The sequence below is a fragment of the Argiope bruennichi genome, chromosome 7 (assembly GCF_947563725.1).
Source record: "Argiope bruennichi chromosome 7, qqArgBrue1.1, whole genome shotgun sequence".
Lineage (NCBI taxonomy): Eukaryota > Metazoa > Arthropoda > Arachnida > Araneae > Araneidae > Argiope > Argiope bruennichi.
This window is the reverse complement of record NC_079157.1, coordinates 28,038,377-28,065,450: the sequence shown is the minus strand read 5'-3', so window position 1 is coordinate 28,065,450 and position 27,074 is coordinate 28,038,377. Positions and strand designations below refer to the sequence as shown.

Below are 27,074 nucleotides of genomic sequence, written 5' to 3'. Positions count from 1 at the left end.
TTTCAGGGTATATTATTTCGTCAAACTTCTATTTTATCCGTTAATAAGAATGCAGATAATTATATGGATAAATTTTCTCTATCCCAAACAAAACCTATGAATGAAGGGAGCTCGGAAACTATTCAAGAATATAGTACACAAACGGAAAAATTTAAAAAAATTGCATCATCAAAGTCATCTAAGATTTTTGAAAATTTGGCAACATATATCAATGCAAAATCATCAGATTCGGTAAGAAAAAATAATAAAATTTTTATATGTGATCCTAAAGAAGCTAGTTTAAAGACATCTTCTACAAGCACCAAAATATACAGTTCTATGGCAGAAAAGTTTAATGTTCAAAATCATACAGTATTAGAATCATCAAATATTTCTAGGGAAGTTGATATTATGTCAACAAACTGCAAAGCTTTAAGTATAGATGATAGGGCTTTTGCCAAAAAATATGTAGAAGATACTTTTAGAGCTAATTATAATCTTAGAGCACTTAGAAAGGGCCTTCCTGAAACAAAACCAAAGAGATTAGCTGCTGCAGTTGCAAGAAGGAAATTGTCTCAGAATTTCTCGAGTGATCTCGAATTTTCTAGTGATGAGTCTTCTAATTCTTTAAATCATCATAATGTTGTTGAAAAGGATTCTTTTTGTAACTCGTATTTGAATGACAACAATCATTATTTATTTACAGATATTGAAAAGGTGTGTATACATACAACATAAATAATATATATTTCTATTCATTTATTATATGCATTTATCTTGTTTGCATGATTTAAGGATTCTCTTCCAGACTTAAAGTTATATAGATGGTGTTAGAGTAATTATATTCTACAAGATATTTCCAAAGAATGTATGCATGCCTTGTATAGCTATAATATAAATTATTAATTAGATGTCCAAGATATTATTCAATTTAAATTTAGAATTGTGTCATTGATTAGAATTTTTTTTTGGGGGGGAGAGGGGGAGGAGGAATTGCTGATGAAATCAAATGAATTACAAATGGCTCTGAGTATTTAAATTTTCATGTGGATGCATTCTTTATTAATGAATGTTCTAAATCCATTGATGAAAGGTTAATTATATCATATATACACATAAATATATTCAAGTTGTGATTGGCATATATGATAGTTAAAGATGTTAAATGGAATAGATAATTCAATGCTAGATCTTTATTCTAATAACCTATTAACTATAATTCCACTTAGATAAGTTTGTGCTTGTGCTTCATTCTGTTGAAAGTTACAGTTTTCATTCTCAGATAACTTTTGCATGTATAGCATAATTCATTTCTATTTGAAGTTTAGATAAATATCACCATTCACTGCATTCCAACCAGCGGGAATAGTCCCTTTGAAGCATTTTGTATATTCTGTGGAAAACATTCGTATTTATTGTTTATAGCATGCCATTGACAAACAATAATCATGAAAGAGCTTATTTTCATGTGACCTGTATCAGTGAATCGCTGGTTTGTGATCAATATACAATAATCAGAATACCAAATGTGTATTTTTAATATGTTTTTATGGCTATTAAAACTAAAATCTGATACAAGATTGCAGTGTTAGTCACTGCAATTCGCAAATCACATACCAAATTTCATATATTTTAGCCATTGCATTTTTGAGTTATGTACTTACATGCTTACGAAAATGCAGAAGGTTGACAAATAGTCATCCTTGTTATAGAATTGCCCCAAAATTAGATAGATATCTACTTTTTGGATTTCAAATCTGTGCATTAAATTTTACCCATCTAGTTTTTTTTTTTCATTTTGTCGCTATCATGTTAAATAATATTTGGTACTTCTAAACAGCCAACTTTCCTCTGATTGGATTTTGTTTAACAGTTGACAGAAATCTACAAGCTTGATGTAAATATCTTGTACCAAATTTCATCCTTTAGTCCAAAGTGCTTTTGAGTTATTTTCTTTGCAGACAGATATGATTTCAAAAATGTGATTTTTGTACTCAGGATAGTCTGAAACATATAGATTCATCAAAATCTAGAATTCAAATTTTTTGACGATTACAGTATTTTCTTTTTATGTAAAAGAATTTAAAAAGAAGTGCAATTTATTTTTACTCTGGCTTACTGTTCTAAGCTGTTAAAAATCTATTAAATTCAGATTTTCTATTAAATTTGTACAGGTTTCATAATGCAATACATAAATTATTAAACAAGGATAATCTATTTATGCACAGGGTGGTTATAATTAAACTTCCCCTATAAACAGCATCATACAACGCAAGCGGGTATAGTCCACCTCACGATTGTTGGCGTTCGACTTCAGACGAGTCCACTTCAAAACGGGTTGGAAACAAGACGAGCCAAGGTTGCTATAATCATGCGTTGGCGAAAGAAGTTTCCTTCGTGAAGCGTCATTATTTGTTTATGATTGGCTTTGCGAGTGCCTTGCGTTTATTGGTGCTTTTCCGACTTCTTATATTTCTAATCTAAATATCAGTGCCATAATGCCTGGGAATCGCATTGTTTCAAAAGAAAGAAAAATAATTATGAATGTTTTGAGGTATTTTGAAAATGAATGTTCTTAAAACGAATTAAGTATCCCACTTTGTCAACGGATCAAAAGAGCTGCAGAAGCGACCGGTGTTTCGACTAGAACACCGTAAAATTGAACATTCATCAGCTTTGTGGCTTCTTCTTCTTCTTTTTTTTTTTTTTTTTTGCATGATTTGCATCCTGGTTTTTCAGTATATTGTATTCATTCTCTATTGACGGTTCTTATGATGCTTAAATATTATAGATTGTTAATATTCAAATTAGAAATTCTTTGTTTTTGATAGAATTAAGACAAAAATATCTCTGAAAAAATGATTTGGTTTGAAAGCTAATGCGTAATAACATGAAATTTCATCTGGCTAATGTAAAACTTGATTAAATAATATTGAATTTTATTATATAAGGCAATTAAGATTTTTCTAAAAATCAGAGAAGCAACAGCTTTTTCTTTCGATTAAATTATTTCAATAAAGTTGCAACACATTTTTTTTTAAACCTTGAATTACTTTTCGGGAGGAAGTAGTTGAGTATTTCATGGAATACACGAGTATTTTACTGTTTTCTCTTTAACAATGTAATCGTATTTATCTAGATGTCATCGATACTGCAGAATAAAATATCACGTTAGAGTTCCTTTCAAATATTACCGATTTGAAGCCAAATCTAGGGGGAGCGGTGTCACCCCTCATCCCCTCCTCTCACTAAGTTCCTGGAATCTATATAAAGTCTGAAACTGCATATGCAAATACCAGCTATCTTGATTGATTATAGTAATGCTGAATTAACTAAATCATATGATAATTAATTAATTAAATCATAAGATAAATGATTGATTCAGCCATATAACTGTAGTATTATTTCATTCGCCACGACTTTTTATTTTCACAAATATCGTATCATAGAAGCTGAAAAAAAAATTAACTGAATGCTTAAGACAAATCCCCCCGCTAATGCGCCAACTATGGAAACCTTGATTTGCGGCTTGCTTTTATGGCCCTCCCCATTTCCTGCTAATTCGATGTTTTCGACTCAACCGTCGAGCGCCAACAATACTGAGGTGGACAATAAACGGATTGCAACGAAATTTGGTGGTACACGAGATACGCTCACGGAATTTTGGGGAAAAAAAAAAAGGTTCCAACATGGCCACCAGAGGGAATGCTTTTTCCGGAAAAGCATTAATTTTAACACAATAAATGACCAAAACAGAATTGAATAAACAAGAAACAATATTAAACTTTATTGACTAGTTTCTGATCACCTTGGCATCGAACTACATGAAGTAAAAGTAAGGAAAAAAATAACAGTACGCTGTTTGAGGAGGGGGGGGGGGGAAACAAACAAACAAACAAAAAAAAAAAACAGTTCAGTTTGCGAAACAAGAATAGATTAGGATGAAATGCAAGACAGGAGCAGTTGTTAATCGTGTAAAGAACGATGTAGAGAAAGGTGCTCCATGTGATTATGGAGTTCTTTCTGTAAGCCATTCAACGTCGCAACAAGATTCCGTCATCATTACAGCCGGAAACATTGACATAAAACATGACAACGACTGCAAACGTTTCATACCCTAACCTGTTTTGCATAAAGCTTCCTCTTCTTCGCAAGCATGCAAATCTCGATTTTTTTTCCCAAGAACTGACAGCTTTTCCCGGTTTTATATTTCATTACTCACAGTTCTTGTTCTGGATTGTTAATACTGTTTCTGTATTCCATTTTGGTCATTTATTGTGTTAAAATTAATGGTTTTCCGGAAAAGGCACCATCTGGTGGACATTTTAGAACTTTTTTTCTTTTTTTTTTCTAAAATTCCGTGAGCGTATCTCACGTATAGTCTATACACAAAATTTCGTTGCAATGCGTTCACCCGTTTGCGTTGTAGGATGCTGTTTACAGGGGAAGTTTAATTATAACCACCCTGTATATCTATAATTGATGGTTTTCAATAAAAAAAAATTAAAAAAGTGTTCAATAAATTTTTTTCCAAAATCGATTAAATGCTTTTAAAAATATGTCATGATATTTCTTTAAAAATTATTTTAAATAGAGTTTTTACAATACAAATACTGCATCTATTCTAATTTAATTTAAATTTATATAAATTATGATTAGAAATCTTGTAAAAGGAATTTGTTCACCAAAACATCAAATTTCACCAAATAATTTAAATATTAACGAGAAAAAAAAGATAAAAATCATTATTATTTACATCTTTTTTAATTTAATAATTGTAATTAGGAGTGTAATTATATTTTGCAATAATATGCATATTAAAATTTGAACTCAAATTTGTTTTTAAACAGAATAGTTAGCAACTCCAAATTTTCAAAATATTTAAGAAACTTAAGATAAAATGAGATAAGATATGCTAAGTATTTTAAATGAATTAAAGTTTAATAATTATGAAATGTAACTATTGCAAAATGTATTTATCAAATTATCATTTTTTTTATCAAATTATCATCAATTTTTGTGGTTAAGAAAGTTTTGTAAGCATATTTTTTTTTTTTAAATATTGGATAAATGAAAACATTTTATTTAAGAATTATTGTAGCACATATGTTCAAAAATATTTTGAATTATCTGAGCAGAAATGTTGCATAAATTGTAACTGATATATTAAATATGATTTGCTTGATAGATGTTGCATTTTTGTGATTAAGTCTAAAAATTTATGAAATTATATGTGAGATAGATTTGTTTTTTAAGCATTTTGCATTGTATATATTGATTCACATTTTCATTGCTGCTGAATTTATTAGAATTGGATTTGAAATTTATTTCTATTAAAAAAGGGGGGGTGGGTGGCATGTCTTAAAAAATTCTTTCAAATAATTTATTCATTGCAGAGCTTTAACCGAAATAATTTTGATGTTCCCAAATAATTTGTGTGACTTTACATATGGTACTACCACAACACCGTACTGAACAAATGTTAATTATAGTGAATTTAATTATTAAAAAATTATACAAAAATCAACTTTCTTTTTTATTTAACATTTTCATATATATATTTACTTAATCATGGAAAATTTTACATAATTTTTTTTCTTTAGAAAAAATATAAATGGCAGTGTTTACAAGAATCTTTTATTATTAATGATGTTTATGAATATGCAATCTAATTTACAAAACGCTTGAATTTCATATACCTGATATTTTAACTGTGAACAATTTGTGATTATGAATCAATTAACTGTAACAAATGATTGCTAATATTCTTACAAGTAATAGAACAAAATATTTCCAGATTCAATGTACTAGATCATATTCATCAATAACTTCGGTTGCATGATGAATTTACTGTAGGATGTGATTTTTTTTTTTTTGACCAATTAGGCTTTTTGCTAGAGAATTAATTATACCAATTCTTTTAGTAGTTGCTAAATTAATAATTAGCTTATATTGAATTATTAAACAGCTTTATTTTTAAAAACTATGAACTTTTTAAGGAAGGTTTTTGTTTGTTTTTTTAACAATCATTGGACAAATATAGCAATTAACATTTTTTTAATATATAAAAATACATTTAACATTTAAAAATAAAATATTTATTTTCATTTTTAATGTACTGACAACATTTTAATTATGTATTAATTTTTATTCTATTTTTTTCAGGTATTATCTAATCAGAATTCTAGGAATGAATTTTTGTCATCAAAATCAGAATCTGAGAATGCTATTTTGGATTCTGATTCCAGGTGTTCTAAAAGTACCAAAAAGATAAATATTGTAATGAAAGATTCGAATAAAAGTTCAGAATCAAAATCATCTAATATATGTGAAAATCTTGTAAAATCTTCCACTGCAAAAGTTTCTGATTGTGTTACAGAAAGTTCAGATAGCATCAATTCTCATAGTGTGTTTAAAAAACCTGGTTGTGAATCATTTTCTGCATGCACCAAGATAAATGATTCTATGACAGAAGAATTAAACAATGCTGAAATTCCTATGGCATTAGAATCACTTAGTGTGTCTGAGAAACATGAAAATACACCTGAGCTTACTCTAGAACCATTGCATATCTTTAAAAACTCTGAAAGTGAAATGCCTTCTGAATCGCCACCGCCATCTTTAATACCAAATAAAAATCTTGAAAATGAAGTGTTTTCTATTAAAGATGCTGAAACAGAACATGATCATTCTGTTGTAGAAGAATCAAATAATGCCAAAAATGGTTCTTCATCAGAAACTTTCAGTGTATTTGAAAAGATTACTGATACCTCCAGTTCTACTGAAAAATTTTCAAACATGAATAGATACAATAATGAAGAAACCTGCAGTCATATGGAAGACTATCAAAGTGCAGAAAACCCAAAAAATGATGAGCCATTACAAGAAAAAGATAATTATGATGAGATTGAGGCTGATGAAAATATCTTAAACAACTTCCATATGCGGCAGGTTCATTATGCAATTAAAGCCAAAATTAATCTTCCTGCTGAATTGCAAAAAATAGAGGAGGAAGCTTGGTTATCACACAGATCGAAGTCATCTAGGAAATATAAGAACAAATCATTTCATAAAAAAGCAAAAGTTTGTATTTCGCATGATCAGGTTGTTTCTAGAAAGAAAGAGCACTGTGTCTTTTCTAATGATACTCCTCATTCTGATAATAAATCTACATATAGCAAACAAGATGTCAAATTTAATAATAAATTCAATCCTTTTTGCCAATCTGTTTGTGGTTCTCCTCCTAAAAAACTTTTTAAAGTGACAGAATATGCTTTTCAGCAGGTTCGTTCAAAAAACGTTTTACAAAATATCATGGATCCATATAGTTTAAAGCATTTAGATATACGTGAAGATGGTTCACTATTTTTAAATTGGAACAAATCTAATTGTGTAGCTTCTTTTTAAGTGATCCTCTTTTTTTTAAATATTTTTTCTTATTTTTATTATTTAAAAAAAAACATTTATACTGCCATATAAATCTGTTACATCAAATCACATTGACTTTTTCTGTAAGACAAGATTATAATGTTTGAGTTATGAAATTGATTTGTTTTTACAAAATGCTATCATACAACAGTAGTGAATTGTAGATGGTATTTGTTACATTGATTAGATTCGCCTTCTAAATTGAATAAAATTAAAATTACACTGTACTTTACCGAATAATTATTTTTAATCTAGTATTAAATATAGATATGATTGAGCATGAATTATTCTTTTGAATTTATGTGTATCTTGTCTTCTAACATCTAACTTAAAAAGCAATGATCTTTGAAAGCAGCTATTTATGCAACATACCAAATTTATGTGTCTTGCTAATTGAAAATGTGATTAACCAAGAGCAAATGTCTAGAGGAATATGTTGTTTCTGTATCAATATAATAGGCTATTATTGACTGTAGACATGTAGTCTATAAATAAAATGTGATTATTTTTTTACTTTTTATAAATTATTTTATAAGTGCAATTATTTGGCCCAATAAGTCTAATTTATATTTGTCATTATTATACAAATCTGTGTATTTTTTGATGAAGTTTACTCTTCAAATTTGACTTCCAGTCAAATCTTTTTTTATATACCTAAATCTCTTATTTTTTAAAAACTCGATTATATTAAATACAACTTGTTTAATGTTTGAGATGATGGAATTTTCTAATCTCTTTTTCACTTAATTCTTGATGTGCTGGTATTAGGAAATTTGTGTGCTTTTGATGACAATAAATTATTTTAATATTTTTCTGAACTTGATAATATGTTAATCTGTTTTAATTAAATTATGTTTGTATATCCATGGCATCAACTGACAGTGAACTGACAAAATTGATTTCATAATATTTATGATAAATTATGACATTAGAGATAAAAAGAAAGGATGAAGAAATTTTAAAAAAATCTTCTTTCTAGTACAGAAAGAGTATTCAGTATCCATTTGCTTTCTCTGGGGTGTACAATACTGTTTGATTAATTGGGACAAATGGGGAAAAAAAAAGAAGAAAATTTCTAAAACCTTACATAACATAATACATAAATAAACTGATAAATTTCTATATTAGTACGAAGTATATCCTCCTTTAGAGGAAATGACCTTTTCAATATGTATTGACATTGATTCCACTAGTGCAGCACACAAGTTCTTAACTTTATCATCGTGGAACCACACTTTTATAGTCATTTGTTCTGTAGTCGTGCAATTTATTTTAGCTAAGCGATTCTTAAGAATTTGCCGCAAATTCTCAATGGGATTTTGGTCTTTAGGCCAATCAAGCACTTTCATTTCATTTTCCCTTATAAAAGTCTGGACTAATTTCGATGGTTGACAAGGGGCCAAGCTCTGTTGAAATGTTCCGTTAAATGTTTCCAAGAATGGAACAATCTTCCTGTGTAATATTTCTATGCATTTGATCATGCCTTTAACAGGAACTAAGTCCCCAGTGCCATTTGTTGTGAAAAAACTCAAATGCATCTGTTTAGAAGGGTATTTTACAGTCTTTTAGATATGATGTGATTACAGAATTTCACCTTCACTTTGCCTAACTACACTTGAATATTCCTGCACAAATAAATAGGTTTCATCACTGAAAATCACCTTCTTCCAGTTGTTAAAATGTTTACAAGAGATGGAGTATGCAAGAAAACTGTGGGAGACCATGGTTCCACTAGTTTAACTCAAATGTTGTCCCCAAATGTTTTAATTATTAAAATTTTTATTGAATTTCTAGTTCTTGTTGTTATGATTCAGCTTTTACAATCAAATTTGCTGAATAAATATTGTTACGGAACTTTCTTCTGTAAGTCCGTAAAGTTAACGGGTTCGCTTGTAGTGAGTGTATGGTTGAAAACATCAGCAGGTCTCAATAACGAACGGCGACTTTTATTAGATATGAGTACACAGACGACAAATATACAGCCGAGACAAAGACAGGCAACACCCAGCAGCACACTACAACAGCAGTCCACAAGTAGTAATCGGCAGTAAAGACAACCACAGCACACAAAGCGACCAGACTGAACTCAGCAGAAGGAGGGAATCTACGTAACTTCACTCTACGATTTCTCCAAACATCTGCAATTCTCCACTGTCCCCACGCTTTAGCTGTATCCAACTGCCTACTCACTACTACACGACTCGATGCTGCTTATACAATAAACACCAGGACTCGGCACACAGCTCAGTTCAGCAATCGCTTTAGCTCCACACAACGCTTCGCCGGACTAGTCCAACTATTCAGCCGTTGCTTCGCTCTCCTCTTTACGACTGCGACTGACTGCAGCTTGAGACTGCTGGCCTTTTATAGTTCCCGGGAGGCGGGAAGAGAAGGTTCTGGACCAATCAGGCGTATCTTGGTTCCTATTGGCTGAATTGCTAAAATTCTGGAAGTTTCCTGTAATATCTATTTTCTCGCCAAGCTCTGGGATCACTGACTCGGCACCCGATCAGCATCCAACAGGGCTGATCGTAAAATGATCTTTCTAGTTATTGAACTAACCGTGCTGGGAAGCAACATTACAGGTTTGTAAAAATATGATAAAAATAGTTATTTCCAGCTTAAAATTGAAACAGATTCAAACCTTTTCTCCAAAGTGTCACAGCATAATGATGTTTTAAAATCGATTAATCTATCTTTACAATATTTTTAAAAAAATTACTTTTACTTACAGCAATATTAACTTGCACACACACACACACAAAAAAAAATGTGTTTAAAGTTCTTGCAAGGATTGTGCGCAGTTATGAAAACAAGGAAAATTTTATTTTAAGATATACTGAAAAATTCATGGAAATCAAGGAAAAAATGATAAGACAATAAAATTGATATAATTGAAATTTAATTTTTTGTATTTGAAAGTTTTTTTTTTAACATTGGCATTTTAATTAATTTTTAGTATGTACCTACTATCCAAGAAGTAACTACAACTACTTGCAAATTTAATAACTTTATGTTAACAGTCTGTCCAATAGAGCGTTTTATATGACTTTTAATGGTGCGTAACGCAATTTACAGATGATATGCCCTCCTGGGAACATTACCTTGTTAAAATAAACATAAATTAAAGTTTAATTTGGAGGAAAGTATTAGGGTGTCCCAAAAGTGTCTTTCTCATAGCGCTATGAATGGCCTTACCTGGTTCTGCTTGTGCAAACATGCAGGCTTATCTATTAGCCGTCTATGTCATCGGTTTCAGTCGTACCAGAGCTCTACTACACCCCCAAAAAGTTCTTTTGTCCATTTGGTGCGACTAGAAAGGCGTAATTTTCTATGAGCACCTTCCTCAAGGTAAAACAATAAATTCTGCGACGAGATACTGTCATCAACTGAAAGCTGCATAGAAAAAAGAAGAAAAAAATGGTCAGAATTAATGAACCGACGAGGCGTTGCTTTTCATCTTGACAACGCGAGACCACATATTGAATAAGTCGTAAGAGAGAAGCTCTTACAGTTTAATTGGATGTTTGACTGGGATGCAGTTCAAAATAAAATCAAAAGAACAAAATATAAATCTTGATTTTCACCCGTTGAATCAGTTGATGGTGGCTTCTTTTTAACACTAATAACTTTTTGATGAATAATCACTTTTTAATTAATTACAAAAATGTAATTTTGAGCACTGGAGACTACGGGAGGTGACGAAAGCTATTTTTCTATTCAGATGATAATATAACAAAGAAATGACGTCGAGATCAGGATTATTCAGCACAGGTAAGGAGCCAAAACATTTTTCTGGTGAGAAGGAGCCGCTACTCCTTGAAGATATAAGGAGCACGCACATGACAATATGGAGCACAAACATAAGGGTATCTATTGAACAACAAAGCCGGAATGGCGGATGAGGCTGTGGAATACAGTGGATATTGCATCGGTTGACATGGAACTTCGTCATGGAACGACGTAGCCGAAGGCGCTTCGCCATCGGAGACAGCGTGCTGCATCAGTACGGAACTATCTTCGATGCACGGCGAGCTGCGGAGACGCAATGCAACGACGAAGTCTCACCCGTGGATTTAATTTTAATTCTTTTTGTTTATGTCACAATTTTTCACAAGAAACTATCCTTGTCGACTCTTTAATATGTAAGCATTATTTTAAATGAAGCAGAATGCAGGTTCGAAGACAGTGAAGAGATTTTATATTTTTAAAGTTCGATTTATTCTCTCTCGGGAGGCAGGCATGGTTATTTACTAGAAGGCGTAGACAAGACACGTCCGCCACAAGACGTTGCAAAAGCCGAAGTCGGGAAGAAGCGCTAAATAAATTATCTCTAGTCTTATATAACATGAAATATGGATAGGGAAAATATTTTTTTACAGTGCTAATATATTATTAAGATTCTGATAGGGATTTCTACGCATGTCAATCAGAAGTAAGGGAAATACAGGGATCTTTTAAGCTCTCTTGAATTAATTAAGTATATATATATATATATTCTTTTTCGATTTTTTAAAAAGGTTAAAAATGCTCTTCTTGCACTTCGTACATAAGAAGGAATGAAATTTTGAATCTTGCCTCTAAAGAAATATGTTTTCTTTCGTAAATATCCAACTGCAAAAAAGATTCAAATCAAAGACATATGAAAAGGAAGAATAAGACAGAAGGAATCGAATATCGCAATAACGAAAAAAGTGCTTCTGGAACCCCCCTGAACCCTCCAAAAATTTATATTCAAGCTTCCAAAGGAAATGGAATTAAAATGAGATTAATGTTTGTTGAGGAAAATTAAGGAAAATGATGATAAAAGATTATATGAAAAAAATTTGGATCCTTAACAGTGCCCGATCATTATTCATTTTTTCTTGTGGTCATTGAATTCAACCATTGAATTATAGCTCTCTATCAACGCTAAGTATTTGTCATCCTTAAAAAAGGAATTTCATTTTAATGCGTTGAACTCAGAAAAGTTCGAAAGAATGATTCGTAAATTGAATTTCTTTCTTTCTATAGTTTGATTCAAAATAGATGAAACTTGCTTTTTAATTATAAAGAGACAAATTAATGAACAAAAAATAATCAACATGTGAAGGCGTGTTTTTTTAGGGGGTGGATCTGCTCCTTATACTTTATCAGCAATGCCTTCCAGATTTTTGCTAATATTATTCAATTATTTATAGAAAAAATAATATGGTTCTCCTTCTAAAAAAAGTTATTCTTAAAAAAAAAATGTGGTATCGATATCAATTTTCTTACAATATGTACTTATCACATATAAACTGAAATGAAATGAAGTACTCGTAACCAATGTATACAAACAAATCGGAAAGGAACCTGAAAGTCACGTAATTTTTTTTCTTAGGGAAAAAAAAAATTTCTTTCAGTAAATATTTAACATTTTCTTTCTTAAGTAAACGTTAATTACTCTATAGATATGTCGAAAGGTTCCAGGCAAGTTAAAGGGTTTAGAAAAATTGTTCAGAAAGTCATTCATCCTCCTTATATAAGAACTAATATTCCAGCCGGCAAAGCAATGGCAGGGCCACCTTTGGGACCTCATCTTGGTCAAGTAAGATTATTTTCAATTATAATCATGATTCCTGTATCAACAATATTATTTTACAATAATCTGAGTCTTTTTGTAGAGGTAGATAATATCTAGGTATAAACTTGTAAATAATAACAGGGTTATTATCACTGGATACATTCCTTATATTGTTGTGATAAAAACCAGTAAAAAGGCATTATTTTAAATGTTATTGAATGAAAGAAAATGATAATTCAATAATGGAGATAATGTTTTATTGCGATATGTTAAGCACCACATTGTTATCAAATTTAAGCTTTTTTCAAACAATCTTTTTTGCATTTCAGTAGGAATAATATGAAATTAGTTTTCTTGAAAGAATACAGTTAGATAAACATTTTAATTTAGTTTTATAATATTTACATTATATTATAAAAATAAAATTATGTTTATTTCTATTGCAGTTTTATCATATTTATTGTGTATTAGCTATTTTTGGAGGCCGGTTGGTTCACCAGGATTAATGGTTGCTGAAAATTTCAGTTAAATATTTGTGCAACTTGGATTTAATAACTTTTGCGGCAGAATATTTTTAATCTTCACGTTTTGATAGATATATGACTTGTACTATTTTAAAGAACTATATATTATTCTGCTCATTTTTCTACGTGTTTCTTTAATTTTCGGTCTAAACCTTTATATCTCCTCTTATATCATAGAAAAGAGCAGAGGTGTTTAAAAATATATATATATAAATATATTTCATTTGAAAGTTAAACTTTTATTGTAATTATAACAAAATTCCAAAAATTTCTTACAATCAGGCTTTGTACTAAAACATATTCAACATGTAAAAATAAGCCACATTTTCATATTTTGGTCATTCCACTTTGTATTGACCAGGTTTCTTTACATTAGGTATCATTATCATCTACAATTAGAAAAAGGACAGGATGAAATATTTATAGCAACTATGAAAATGGTTTGTTTCATTTCAACAACGAGAGAGATAGATATATAAATTATGCAAAAATTATTTTTAAAAATATTTTTTTGCTAAAAATATTTTTAAAAATAAAGAAAAGTTATGTGGCAACAAAACTGTATTATTGAAAAGGTAATTTTTTGAACTTTAAGATGATGTAAAAATTGTTTTTATGCTATAATATTTTTAGAAATAATCCTTAAAAAAGGCAAAAATTTCATTAAATTTTTTGAATAAAATTTAAAAAAAAATCTTTTTGAGGTGTACATTTTTAATTTCCAAAGTATATATGTTCCAAGTTTGGTAGCTGTGAATCAAACAGTACTGTTGAGTACTAATATACATACATACATTCATCTTTATTGTTATGATAGAGATTTTCTATTCAATTTTTTAGAAATCATTTTACAATGAAATTATTCTTTTCTTTTGTAATAAATAACAAAAAGTGAGACTCTGATTAAATTATTAAATTTCACATTGGTAGCTTGTAAAGATTAAAGAAAAAAATTCTTTATCAAATCTGAAATGATTTCAATTTATGGTAAATAATCATATTTTGATTATTGGATAAAATAGTAACACACCTAAAAAAATAAAGTTTTGAAACAAATATGTATTTATATTTATATCAAAACCAAAGAGAAGAAGGTACTTATTAATTAACGGTGAAGGATTGGTGATAATTTTGACATCGTTATTTTTTTCATCTTTAACATCAATATTTTTTACACCCTTTTAAATATAAACAGTGAAATCAAATGCTTGTTTTCTTCTTGTAAGTTAGAAGCAAACTCATAAATTTACAATGCCAATTTGGTTTTGGTGCTAATTTTGGGAAGGTCACCATTAATTTATAAGTATTGAAAAAAATTCTTTTGTTTTGAATGTGGGTTGCTGTACGCATAATTGATGGATTAAGGAGTAACCAATACTGAATTAAAAATGTATGTTAATGCTGTGCTTGAAAAGAGTTTTATAATGTGTGAGCATTTATAATTCATATTTCTCAGGTTGTTGTAATATGGCATGGAATGCCATGTTATATTATATTATAAATTTGAAAAGTTTCTGCTAAATTCAGAAATATGAAATATATAGGTTTGTTGATTGTTGTAATGTTATATTTTTTATATAATAATGGTATAAAATGTAACTTTATTATATTCTTGTTTTAGAGAAATATCAATGTTGCTATGTTTTGCAAAGAATTCAATGAAAAAACAAAGGACATTAAAGAAGGCATACCATTACCTTGTATGATAAGGATTAAGGTAAAATCATTTTCAGGACTGGTTTATAATATCTTTCTTTTTTTTTTCTTTCTTTTAGTATTTATTTTTATTATTTGTTTGGTGAAAAGCTTTAGAATATGATGTTTCATGTTAGAGCTCCTGCAATATTTCATATTATTTGCTGATACAAATTTAATTAATATAGACACTATATTAGCTGAATGATTTTATAATAAAGAAATTTGGTGTGACTGTCAAAATTAATCTTCTGATTAATTTTTTTTTCAAAACTGTTTTATAGAATTTTTTTTGTGACTTATTAAAATTTATTTATATGAGAGCTAAAATTTGCAGCAATGAGAGCAATGCACAGGAGAGCTAAAATTTTATAAAAAAGATTTTTTAAATATAAATTTTTTTCATAAAATTAAATTTTTATAGAAAGATAATTTTTTTATGTAATGATATAAAGATAAAACTGAATAAAATCTGGTTTAATATATGATTATATTTCCATTTATTTTATAAAATTATAAGTAAAATATACAAGCAGTAAGCAATGTTTACACTAAATTCATTTCCCTATAAATTTTTTTGCTAATTACAGTTTTTTGTTTAGAGTAAAAAACAAAATACTGCTTTTGAGGCTTTTTTATGCAATTAAGAGATATGTGGAACTTGATGTATCATTTAAATTTTTATACAAATATTTTGGGCTATTTTACTCAAAAATTTTTATGGAATAAGAAGACCCTGAAATTTACATGAAGAATGACCCTTTATGCTATACTATACATTTACTTTATACTATACATACATACTTTACTATACGTTATACTATACATATACTTACTGTACATACTTTATACTATACATTTTATTTAAATGTGTCAGTGTTTATTTAATTAACATTTCCTTGGAGTGGAAAAAAAAAAAACACATTAAAACATAATTTATGTTTTTCTGATTTATTTTTTCTCCTTTTTTTATTCTTTCTGTCTTTATGGGCTGTTTTATCAATATGCTACTTGATATATCTGTTTGTTTCCTGAGCTATCATTTGTTGTATTTGTTCATGAAAAGATTAGTTGCATCATATGATATATTAAAAATTGTTCCTAAATAGTTGGTGAAAAAAAAAAAAAAAAAAAAAGAGACGAAAATATTTTTCATATCAATTTTGCACTAATGCTGAACTGTTTGAAACACTTTAAGCACATGATTTTTTGGAGAAGGATCAAAAAAATCACAATCCTTTCTACTATTAATAATTTCAAAATAATTAAATCTATCCTCAGAATAATTTTTTTAATGTCTGTAATTTCTATCATATACAAGGATATAGCAAAGGTAACAGGTACTCTGGCACATTATATATTTTTATTTTGTATTATTATAATTATTATTTTTACTGCAGTGGTCACCACTGACTTTTGTAAATATAAACAATACTTAAGGCATGAAATTATTATTACTATTATTGCTTCTTCATTCTATTTCATTTCAAAAAATAATATAAACCTAGTACTGTTTTGACCCCGTGACTAAATAAATAATAATCATCATGAAAATTGGTGCTATTCTATTGCTCATGTAAATACTCCATTTGCTCAATGTTGTTTTATAAGCATGTTTAATATCTGAATTATCAAAAACTAAATATTGAAATACGGAATACTTTTAAAAGGAGGGATAATATGCATCTCCAAAAATCATAGAATGATTCATTCATTCATTCATTCACATTCACCTCAGAAATTTTGAGAAAAGGACTCAAAAGAGTAAAAAGGAATTGTTCCACTTATGTCGTGACTTCAGTCCTCCATTTTTAAAAAAATAAATATATGTAAACAGAATTCGTCCTAAATCACCAGTGGTGTAAATTAGACTATATTTTGAAATTGTGTAATATGATTTCATATATAGTTCCTGAAATTATTCTTGATTAAGGTGCAGAGAATTTTCTTCAAAGATTTATTTTTCTATTTTCCTTTTAATATTTATAGTCTTTTTCATTTATTTTTAATTTTAACATATTTTTTAATAATACATTATAAAGAACATGTGATCTCTATTCTTGTATATTTTCTAAGTCATACAGTAAATTATAACAAGATTATTAATGTGATTCTGCAATCCCTGAATGAAAAAGTCATCAGATTACTGATAAAATAGATTGTGATACCGATCATGAACAAATAGACAAATCTTAATACATAAAAATGCTGAGCCTTATATTGCATTCATAATCTGATGTGCCATTAGAGTTGACATGATTTTACCATGGCCAGTACTAGCATTAGATCTATCATGGATTGAGCTAGAGAAAAATGTTTTCTTTCTTAATAAAAATTACTTTACTAACATTGTTATATATTTTCCATATCACTAAGTATATTCAGTGATGCATTTACAAAGATTTCTATGTTGGGATTCATCAGTTTAGCATTCTATTCAGTTTTTTTGTTTTGTTAATAACTAGTTTTTAATAAAGTGCATTCTTATATATAACTATGTTTCAAAATAAGTAGAACAGTTTCTAAATATGTATTTAAATACTATTATCACACCTTATTACAGTGTCAAAATGGTTACAAATTTCTATATGAAAAGACATTTCCTGTTACAACAAGTAAAATAATATAAGACATTAAATTATTTTTTTCATCAAAATCTAATTAATTGATGATTTTATTTTTACTGATTTTTAAATTTATGTGATCTGATTAGTTTAACTAAAGAAGAAATTATTTTTCTTTTATATTTTAGCCGGACCGAACATTTGAGCTTTCTTTTAGTAACCCACCAATAAGCTATTTTGTAAAACAAGCGGCAGGTATTGAAAAAGGATCCATGTCACCAGGTACATTTTGTTCTGTCTTGTATGATAACTTTTTCTGTATTATTTCATGCTTCTTAATATTTTAAATACTCAAAACATTTAATGAACATGCACATCAATTTCTGTTTTGTTGTGCAGAAATATATATTTGTGTAACTTGTAAACCATTTACTTCAACTTTTAATTAGAAATAATAAAATATCATTTATTGATACATTTTCTTTATTTTGCAATACAATTTGCTGTATGTAATTTACAAATTACTTATTTTCCTTATGGAACTTTCAATACTTTGGAAATGCTCAAGAAAATTAATACTTTACTGGATTTGATATTTTGCTGTGATTTTGAGAATTTATATGAGAATTTTTCTAAAGATGAATTTAAATAGGAAAAGAAAAAAAAAAGTGTCTTTTCATTTTACTTTAATTGATTTGTAAAAATTAAATTTAAGACTCTGTCCTGCATTTGATTGGATATTCACACAATTTTATTTATGCATATTCTGAGATATTTTAAAATTAAACACTGAGATTCATTTGTTAAGAAAATTCTTTGAACCTTGTTAATTTTGAGGAGGTGAATTGAGTAGGATCGAACTCTCAATTTTGGGGTTTGTAGCCGAGTAACAAGACAAAAGTGTACACTTTAGTCTGGAAGTTGTTATCTGGCTTATAAACTTCACCACAGTACTCTCCCTCCAGTCAGTCGGAGGCGAGACGAACGATATGTTGTGTTGCTGTTGAGTGGTGATGTATCGGCTGTGGAGTCTAATGTGCCTGTACCCATTTGAGCGCCAAGCATTATGGCGAGTGCGTGTGTGGTTGCTGTTGCATCAATTGAGTCTGACGACTTTGCTGCGGGTAGAAGCACCACAACATCTGTACGAAGGATGCATTTGTTCGGAACCAGGGTAACCAATAAGGAAATTTGGTGGCGTTGAGTAGGATCGAACTCGCAGCATTAGGGTTTGCAGCCGAGTAACAAGCCACTAGACAAAAGTTTACACTCTAGTCTTGAAGTTGTTATCTGGCTTATAAGCTTCACCACAACTTAAATGATTTCTTTTAATATAGACATTTTTTTTTAATGTTCATTGTTGCATAATATAATAATCTTTGAAGCTTAATATTATTTATATATATATTCTAAACCTAGAAATATTTAAAGTAAAAATATTTAACATTAAAAAAATTTTTTGTTCCTCTTTGTTAGAAGAAAATATATTTAAATATCATCAAAAGCAAACTTAATTTCTGTATATGCAGTGAATGAATTCTTGTGTTTATCACTCTATAAACATATTTCAGTTTTAGTTATAACTAAACACTTTTGGTGACCAACTGTTTTGAAAGGATTAATACATGCTAAAATTTTTAATTAAGTATTTACAATAGTCTGAATGGCTTCCCTAGTAAAATATTTTTAAGCTTTGCTTCATGTTGCTCTGTTCATTTACTATGGATTTCAATTATTTTCTATTAACTCCCGTGAAATTCATAAAAAATTGGCTCACTCTGCTCTTTCTAGCCTATTAACCTAGTATTTTAAATATAAATTTAAATTTTTTACAGATTTTTTCTCAAAATTAAGTAAATATATTGTTTATATTCCTGAAATTGGCTTTTCCAATAATGATTTGTGTTAAAGACAGAAATTTTATTTCATATTTTGCATATTTTTTTTATTAATACTGACTGTATTTCAGACTGCACAGGCAGTCTGCAACTTTTATCAATAACTTTGTTGTTCTTCCAAAATGTTTATGTTTTGGTATTATCATTCATAATATGTTTGATATTCATTCAGAATCCTTACATATTTCAATATTTTTGTTGGAAAATATTTTAAAAATTGATTAAATGTAGAAAAAAAAAACTTATACAGCACATATATATATTATTGAAAATATATTTTCTTGAATTCTAAGTTGATGTAAAGCCATTTTTTTTGTAATATAATATTTTTTAAAGTCATAGAGGAAAAAAAACAAAAACGCCTAACTTTCTAAAACTTAATTAAAATTTTAAAAAATCGTTCTGAAGATTTCATTTACACTCTTTAACATATAAATGAATTGTTTTGTAACACAATATCAAAGTTATCCTGTAGAATCCTAGCATTCATATACACATTCATCTTTATTATAAGTAAAGATCAAGTTGCAGATTATACTAATATATAGCCTTATTTCATTTCATTATTATTATTTTTCAAACTATGTAGATTTTTATATATAGTATATATTTTATATTACTACTATATATAAGAAGTGGCAGTGAATTTGTTAGAGTAGCAATTATATATCCTTGCAATTATCCTTGAATTGCCCTTTTTATTTTCATAACATTTACTGACTTTTCCATATTCAAAGTTAGATGATCAATAAAAATGGGAAAATGTAAATAAATAAATAAAAAAAAAAAAACAGTAGAAAAACAATACTTCAAATAAGAAATGTTTGGGTAAGATTGAAAAACAAACAAAAAACAAACAGCTTACAGAAGTATCAAAAGTTGTTTAATTTGTATAGCATAGTGCCATACTATTACATTTTTTGTGAGGTTGCACTCTCAAAAGATTCAAAGAATGAGTTAAAATCAATACAACTAAATGCAGGCATTTGGTCATTTAATGTTTTTTTCTTTCTTTCTATTTTCTTCATTCCTTCCTTCAGATTTGTTTTGCACACTTATTCTTTTAAACTTATGATAGTTTTTTTTATTAAGGAATGATAATTACTGTCATCAAAATCATCATACCAGATCATCCATTATCATATCAAATACCATCATCATTTTTGCATAAAGAGGGGGAAAAATAGATTGGTGATCTTCCATTGACATATTTGAAACGCTTTGTTATCTGGGTACTGCATTTAATTCACTTTTTATTCTTGACTTTTTGTAATAATAAGAATTTTGGGCAATTATATTTACAGTTTTTTTTAGTAGAATGAAAATTTCCTTTGCAGAATCATTTGTTATTTAGTCATTATAGCTAATTCAGCTTTTATTCTTGAACATTTGCAATAATAAGCATTGTATTAAATTACACACTGGCAGTTTTTTCCTCTCTTTTTTAAGAATTAAAATTTTTTTTTGCATAATGGTTTTTCAGAAATGATTTAAATAGTGTCTCTAGTTTAGCAAACCTTAGATTTTATATTTAATAACTTAATTTTTTTCTTATAATTTTGTTTTGCACACTTATTCTTTTATGATGGTTTTTAATGATGTTCTAATGATAATTACTGCCATCAAAACCATCATATAAGGTCATCCATTATCACATCAAATACCATCATCATTTTTGCATATAGATGTAAATATAATGCTTGTAAAGGAGTATCATATTATGTATAACACATCATGAAAAAGAACGTCTGATATAATGAAAATTGCATTTTTTTTTTTTTTTTTTTTTTGTGCATAGTGGATTTAGAAATGGATTTAGTTTAGCACAGCTTAAATTTTATATTTAATAACTTAAGAATTTTATTTTCTTACACAAGACTTTAATACATGCTTGTAAAGGAGTATCATACTATGTATAACAAATAATGAAAAAAATAACTCTGATGTAATTGGAATTTTAGTTTTTTGCATTATGGTTTTTCAGAAATGAGTTTAAGCAGTGTCTGTGGTTTAGCACATCTTAGATTTTATATTTCATAACTTAAGAATTCTTTTCTTGTAAAAGACCTTAATACATGTTTGTAAAGGAGTATTATATTATGTATAACATATAATGAAAAAAATAGATTTGATGTAATCAGAGCTATTTAAAAAAAGTCATTTAAGTTTATGTTAACTCTGTTTTATGAATTTAATTTCTATATATTTAATCTTCCCTCTACAGGTCCTAAGGACTGGGCTGGAAAAATTTCTCTTAAACATGTTTATGAAATAGCAAAAATTAAAAGTCAAGATCCTATTTTTGAATGTGTTCCAATGAAAGAAATATGCCAGAAAATCATAGATGAAGCACGGACTGTTGGTGTTGAAACTGTACGTAATCTAACAGAAGAAGAATATGCGACATTTAGAGAAGAAAGAAAAGTTATTGTCGATCAACAGACTACAGAATTGGAGGAAAAACGAAAGGCAAAGATTATTAAGCAAGCCAAAGCCCAATTGTAGAATCAAAAATTTAGAATTTTTTAGTTGTATAATAAAGTTTAACTTTGTTTGTTTTATTAATTTTATGTCGTTGTTATTTTATACTTCTGCTTTTTTAGTACATTAGAATGATAAATAATATGATGACACTCACCTTTTTCAATGTTTAATTCTAGAATGCATGACTTTTGATTTTTTTCCCTCAAAATGTATATGTACTTTGAATAGTTGCAAATGTTTCAAAAAATTATTAAAAATTAAAAAAAAAATTTTGTGTGTGAATTTAAAAGAAATGAAAATGTGCCAAATATTACAGGAATTAGGAATTAAACAATATCCCAGTAACACAAATCACATTATAACAAATCTGCAATAAAAATAAAAATCCCTTTTTATCAATAAATTTTTTATAATGGAAAAATAAAAATATTTTGATGGTGTTTTTAATGGTAGAACTATTCATACTACAGACATCTAGGTATTTTTCCACGTTTCCTGGTTAAATCTTATTCTTGTACCACTTGCCATAATATCAGTCTTTTCTTCTAATGTTTATCAAAAGTATTTGAAAAAGTGTTTCCAAATACTCATTGTTGCCCTTTGGAAAAGTCACGTGAAGCTTATAAATGGAAATAAAAAAGTGTAGCCAAATGGCTGCATGATGCACTGTAGGGTTAAGATACCAACTGTTTGATCAATTTACTAGAATTGTTTAGAGAATTTTGTCATTGTTTATCTTTTCAATTGATGTCTTTTTGGTTAAATTTTTTTTCAATGTTTTTTTAGATAGTAACACAAGTTTCAATCACTAAAAATGGTAGAATAATAATATAGAAAAAATCGAAGCATGCATTTATTAATGTAGAAACACTATGAAACATATTTTTATAAATAATATGGCTGTCAAACACAGTCATAAAAGCTGCAAGCTTCGTGAAAAATATTTTAAGGCACAGGCTCCCAAACTGTGGATTTCAGAAATTATTTCTATAATTTCCAAAAGGTTCTTGTGCTTGAGCTCTTCATCATGGAGTAACAGCATAAAAAAATAGTACAAAACACAAACAAATATATTTCACTATTGACAATGCACTTGACAATAGATCAGTACAATAAGTGCGTTGTATGACAAGAAATGAAGAAACAATATGACCTTTCAGCATGTAAATGATGTCTAAAAAGAACCAGCACTTTGCACAAGACTCATTTATTGTATTGCTCCAACCTTTGTCTAAGGTTATGTTTTATGCAGTACTCAGATTCCATTCACTTTATTAGAAACTTTTTTTCGTTATGAATGCTGCATTCATTTTTCATATGCATTAATTTCAAAGTGGTTCGTTATCATTTGTGTAAATATTTATTATCAATAAATATTTACACATTAGTTACTTAAATATTTATTATTTAAGTTATTATTTAATAAATATTTATTATTTAAGTAACAATTTTATCACAAAATTCTTTTTTGGCTCCTAAAATCTCTTTTGAAAAAATGTATGCTGTTTGCTTTTGAAAAGTTCAATACCTTTTGGGTGAAGTTTTATTGTAGACTTAGTTTCAAAAAAATGAATCAAAGTTTAAGAATTAGTGAATCCATTTTTTTTGGAAATTGAAATCTCAGTAATAATTTATTTTGAATTCTACTGAATATTTAGAAACTTTCGTTTCAGTGATGTTCATTATGGTTCTATAGTATTGTTTACAGTAGCTCGCATTTTATTTTGATTTTCATATTTTTGATTTAAAAATATATTCTTTTTTTAGTGACTAATAATAGTATGCTTTAACCCTTTAAAGGGCCATTTTTTTCTAGTCATATTATGTTAAAATATTTTTAGGCTTGAAATTAGAATAAGAAAAGGGATTCATTTAGCTTATTAGATAAATTTAATTTGATTAATTAATTAATTTGGTTAGTTAATAATTAAGTAACAAATCAAGACATATCATTTTGTGTGAGATAAAGAACTGAAGCATCTAAGTTTCTGTCTTTCTAAAAAAATGTGTCAGAATTTATGCCAACCTACATAATTTCATACAAAGATTGATAAATTTGGTGGGAAGCCCAATAAAGGCCTAGAAAGGGTTAGTGAAAAACATTGTTAGTTTTTACTCTTAAGTCTATAATGTAGTTTATTATTCATTATTATAACTATTATAGTTCATAAAAATAAAATTCACTATAAAAGGCCTGTAATAAACAGCACCATCTGATTGCTACATATTTTTGATAATAAAATTACGATATTGTCTAGCGTTTTCAACGAAGGCTTTCCAAAAGTCTTTGGAGTTTGAGCAATTATATAATTAATTCAACAAAGAATTTTTAAAAATAATTATTTAGATGCTTTAATTCTATTAAATGAAATTTTGCTTGTTGAAAGCCTTCTTCAATTTGAATGCACTGATTTTGAAGTATCACTGTTTTAATGCACGCTATTTTTGCATGATTTTTTTTAATGTTATTTTTCTGAAAAGAAGATTCTTATTTCAGAAAAAAAAAAAAAAAGTGCTTATTTCAAAAAGAAATATGTTTTTTTTTGTGTTGTTTTTGCTCTATATAACTTTTTGATTCTATGATATTTCTTCAAGAATTTAAGCCAGTTATACAAGCTATAAACTTTTGTCTATTTCTTCCGAATTGAAATCAGATTGGAGTTTTTAATAAAATTAATTTTTATAAAATGGCATTTAAAAGAATGCTATGAAATATTAGGCAATTTTTAACTGCATAGCTCTCATAATTTGATAAATGGCTGAACTTGTAAGTAACTAAATGCTTCACAAGAATCTTCATTAATATTATTTATTATGCAGCATTCCTTATTTAATTTAATAAATAGATGAATTACTACACATAATTTGTAAACATATAAGTTAAATAAGAAGGAAATAAAGGAATGATGAAATTGTAAAATGTTATCACAGCTTTCAGAATTTTGGGCAAAATAAACATTTTGTGACATCTCTTAAGATCAAATAATAGTCAACAACCTTTTAGTGCAATATGTTTTAATCAGTAATTAATTGCACACATCACAGGTACACATATATAAAAAATATAAAGTTATTTCAGCATTAAATGGGCCATTAGTTAACAGTTTTCTGAGGTCATATTCCATGAAATACGTCACACACACATCGTCTTACCACTCCATATATACCAATATACCATCGTCCTCACGTCACTCCATCACAGCTTCTCTCGTTCTGGTGTTTTTTGAATTCGTACATAGAGGGCGCTCGTCAGCATAATTTGCAAGCACTAAAGTTACATTTCCAGTATTTGCATAAAATTAAACTCTTTCACGCAGTTCTTTTTAAAAAAAAATAAACGTAAGGATTTTAAATTGTTTTGACAAAATTTTAATACAATGAAACCCTTCTATATAAGCAGCTTTATGGGACTAAAACAAGAAATGTCATTTTGATTCAAATATAATTGAAGTATTAATTTTCTTTATGTTATGAAGAATTGTATGTGATTTTCATGTTGTTGTAAAGCCGATCTAAGATATCTGACAGTGAATTTCTGTGTTTAAAAAAAAAAAAATGTTATGCTATGTATCATTCTAGAAGTGGGGGAAAAAGTCAGTGTTAATTTATATGCGTATGTGAGCGCATTTAATTTTCGGAGCAGCTAGAAATTATCTAGACATTTTTATCTATACGAATTAAATGATTTATTTGATTCGTATAGATTCATCCGATTTGCGTTCGGTTGTTGCTACTTATTTTTCTACTCTAGAGCATAATTATTATATCTCAAAAAGGTCGTGAGTAGCGACTTCGAAACTGCAGCTATTTTTTTAGCATACATTTTTTAATCATCATTTATATCATTTTGCATGTAACATCAAGATACAGGGTGGCCATAAAATAACTTTCCCTGTTTGGCGCTTTCTACAGCGAAAACGAAAAAGCGAAATGAAACCACATTTCATATACAGACTATAAAAAACATGCAAAAAGAATTCCACAGAAAAAAAAATTAGTACGAAAAGTTGCCAATAAGAGAAATATTGGCGCTGCTGTCACGGACGAACGAAGAAATTTTTCATATCGAGATGGAATATGTAAAATTCCTAGTGCGTGTATGACAGAAGCGCCATGCATTCCTTGTGAAAAGGGAAAAGCAAACGACCTGTTAGCAATTCGATTTTGACTACTGATGTGTGCTTAATATGAGCCCTATTTTATCTCAGCATGCTTTAATGGTAAAACTGTTCTACACTTGACAGTGTAATGCCATAACTGCTCTTAATCAAACCTGCATGTCTTGAAACAGAAAATATGGGCTGTTATGAACATCGAAGCTGACAGTTTATATGCAGCATCGGAGAACATCATACACACAACGTATGCTGTATGCTGCACACAATGAAGGTCAGAATATTGAAAATGTTGCACGGTGCCCAGGTGACCTTAATATTGATGAATAGAAGATTATTTTCTGTGAGTTTCATGAATTTATTCATAATTATACTCCCACAGCGCCAGTATTTCCCCTATCGGCAACTTTTGGTACTAATTTTTTTCTGCTGAATTCATTTTTCCATGGCTTTCACAGTCCGTATATGAAATGTGATCTCATTTCGTTCATTCATTTTAGCTGCAAATGCCGCCAAACAGTGAAAGTTATTTTATGGCCACCCTGTGTATTAACAATTCAATGTAATTTTCTTTCGCCGTGATAGACGAAACGCATGGAAAAAAAATGAAGGAAAAGCTGTGTTAGTTTGGAATGTTCCCTTTTTGATAATTGTGAATTTAATTTGCCCTAGTTTCTTTCTATTAACATTTGCGCACTTAGAGTATTCTTTATTAAAAATATGGGCTTTTAACTAGGGAGAGCACCGTGGCCGTTGGCAACACAAGCAAAGTTAGAAAATTGGTTTTCTAAGATTTTTCTTCTGCAGAAATTTTTGTAAAGAAATGGAAATAAATAAAAGAG

The 27,074-nt window shown here is 28.5% G+C and overlaps 2 protein-coding genes across 3 annotated transcripts in view; both read left to right on the top strand.

The window, feature by feature from the left end:
* Positions 1-7,934, top strand: part of LOC129975868 (dentin sialophosphoprotein-like) — a 28,996-nt gene extending 21,062 nt beyond the window's left edge. Inside the window, exons 5-6 of one of the 2 annotated variants that reach the window (XM_056089123.1) lie at positions 7-696; positions 6,145-7,934. In XM_056089123.1, coding sequence (XP_055945098.1) covers positions 7-696; positions 6,145-7,386 — 1,932 coding nt within the window. In that variant the 3' untranslated portion in view covers positions 7,387-7,934. The remainder of the gene's footprint in view (positions 1-6; positions 697-6,144) is intronic. The other variant, XM_056089124.1, reaches the window with a different exon arrangement.
* A 4,766-nt stretch (positions 7,935-12,700) lies between these two features.
* On the top strand, positions 12,701-22,198 carry LOC129975937 (39S ribosomal protein L11, mitochondrial-like). The gene is made up of 4 exons (XM_056089234.1): positions 12,701-12,976; positions 15,098-15,193; positions 17,924-18,017; positions 21,858-22,198. The coding sequence occupies exons 1-4, from the start codon at positions 12,842-12,844 to the stop codon at positions 22,136-22,138; spliced, it is 606 nt and encodes a 201-aa protein (XP_055945209.1). The 5' UTR covers positions 12,701-12,841; the 3' UTR covers positions 22,139-22,198.
* Positions 22,199-27,074: the final 4,876 nt, after the last annotated feature.

Bases quoted from the DNA above. Each gene is read 5' to 3' on its own strand.
- LOC129975937 (XM_056089234.1), top strand. From the start codon at position 12,842: ATGTCGAAAGGTTCCAGGCAAGTTAAAGGGTTTAGAAAAATTGTTCAG. The intron at 12,977-15,097 runs GTAAGATTATTT...TTCTTGTTTTAG, and splicing joins TGGGACCTCATCTTGGTCAA to AGAAATATCAATGTTGCTAT. The intron at 15,194-17,923 runs GTAAAATCATTT...TTTATATTTTAG, and splicing joins CTTGTATGATAAGGATTAAG to CCGGACCGAACATTTGAGCT.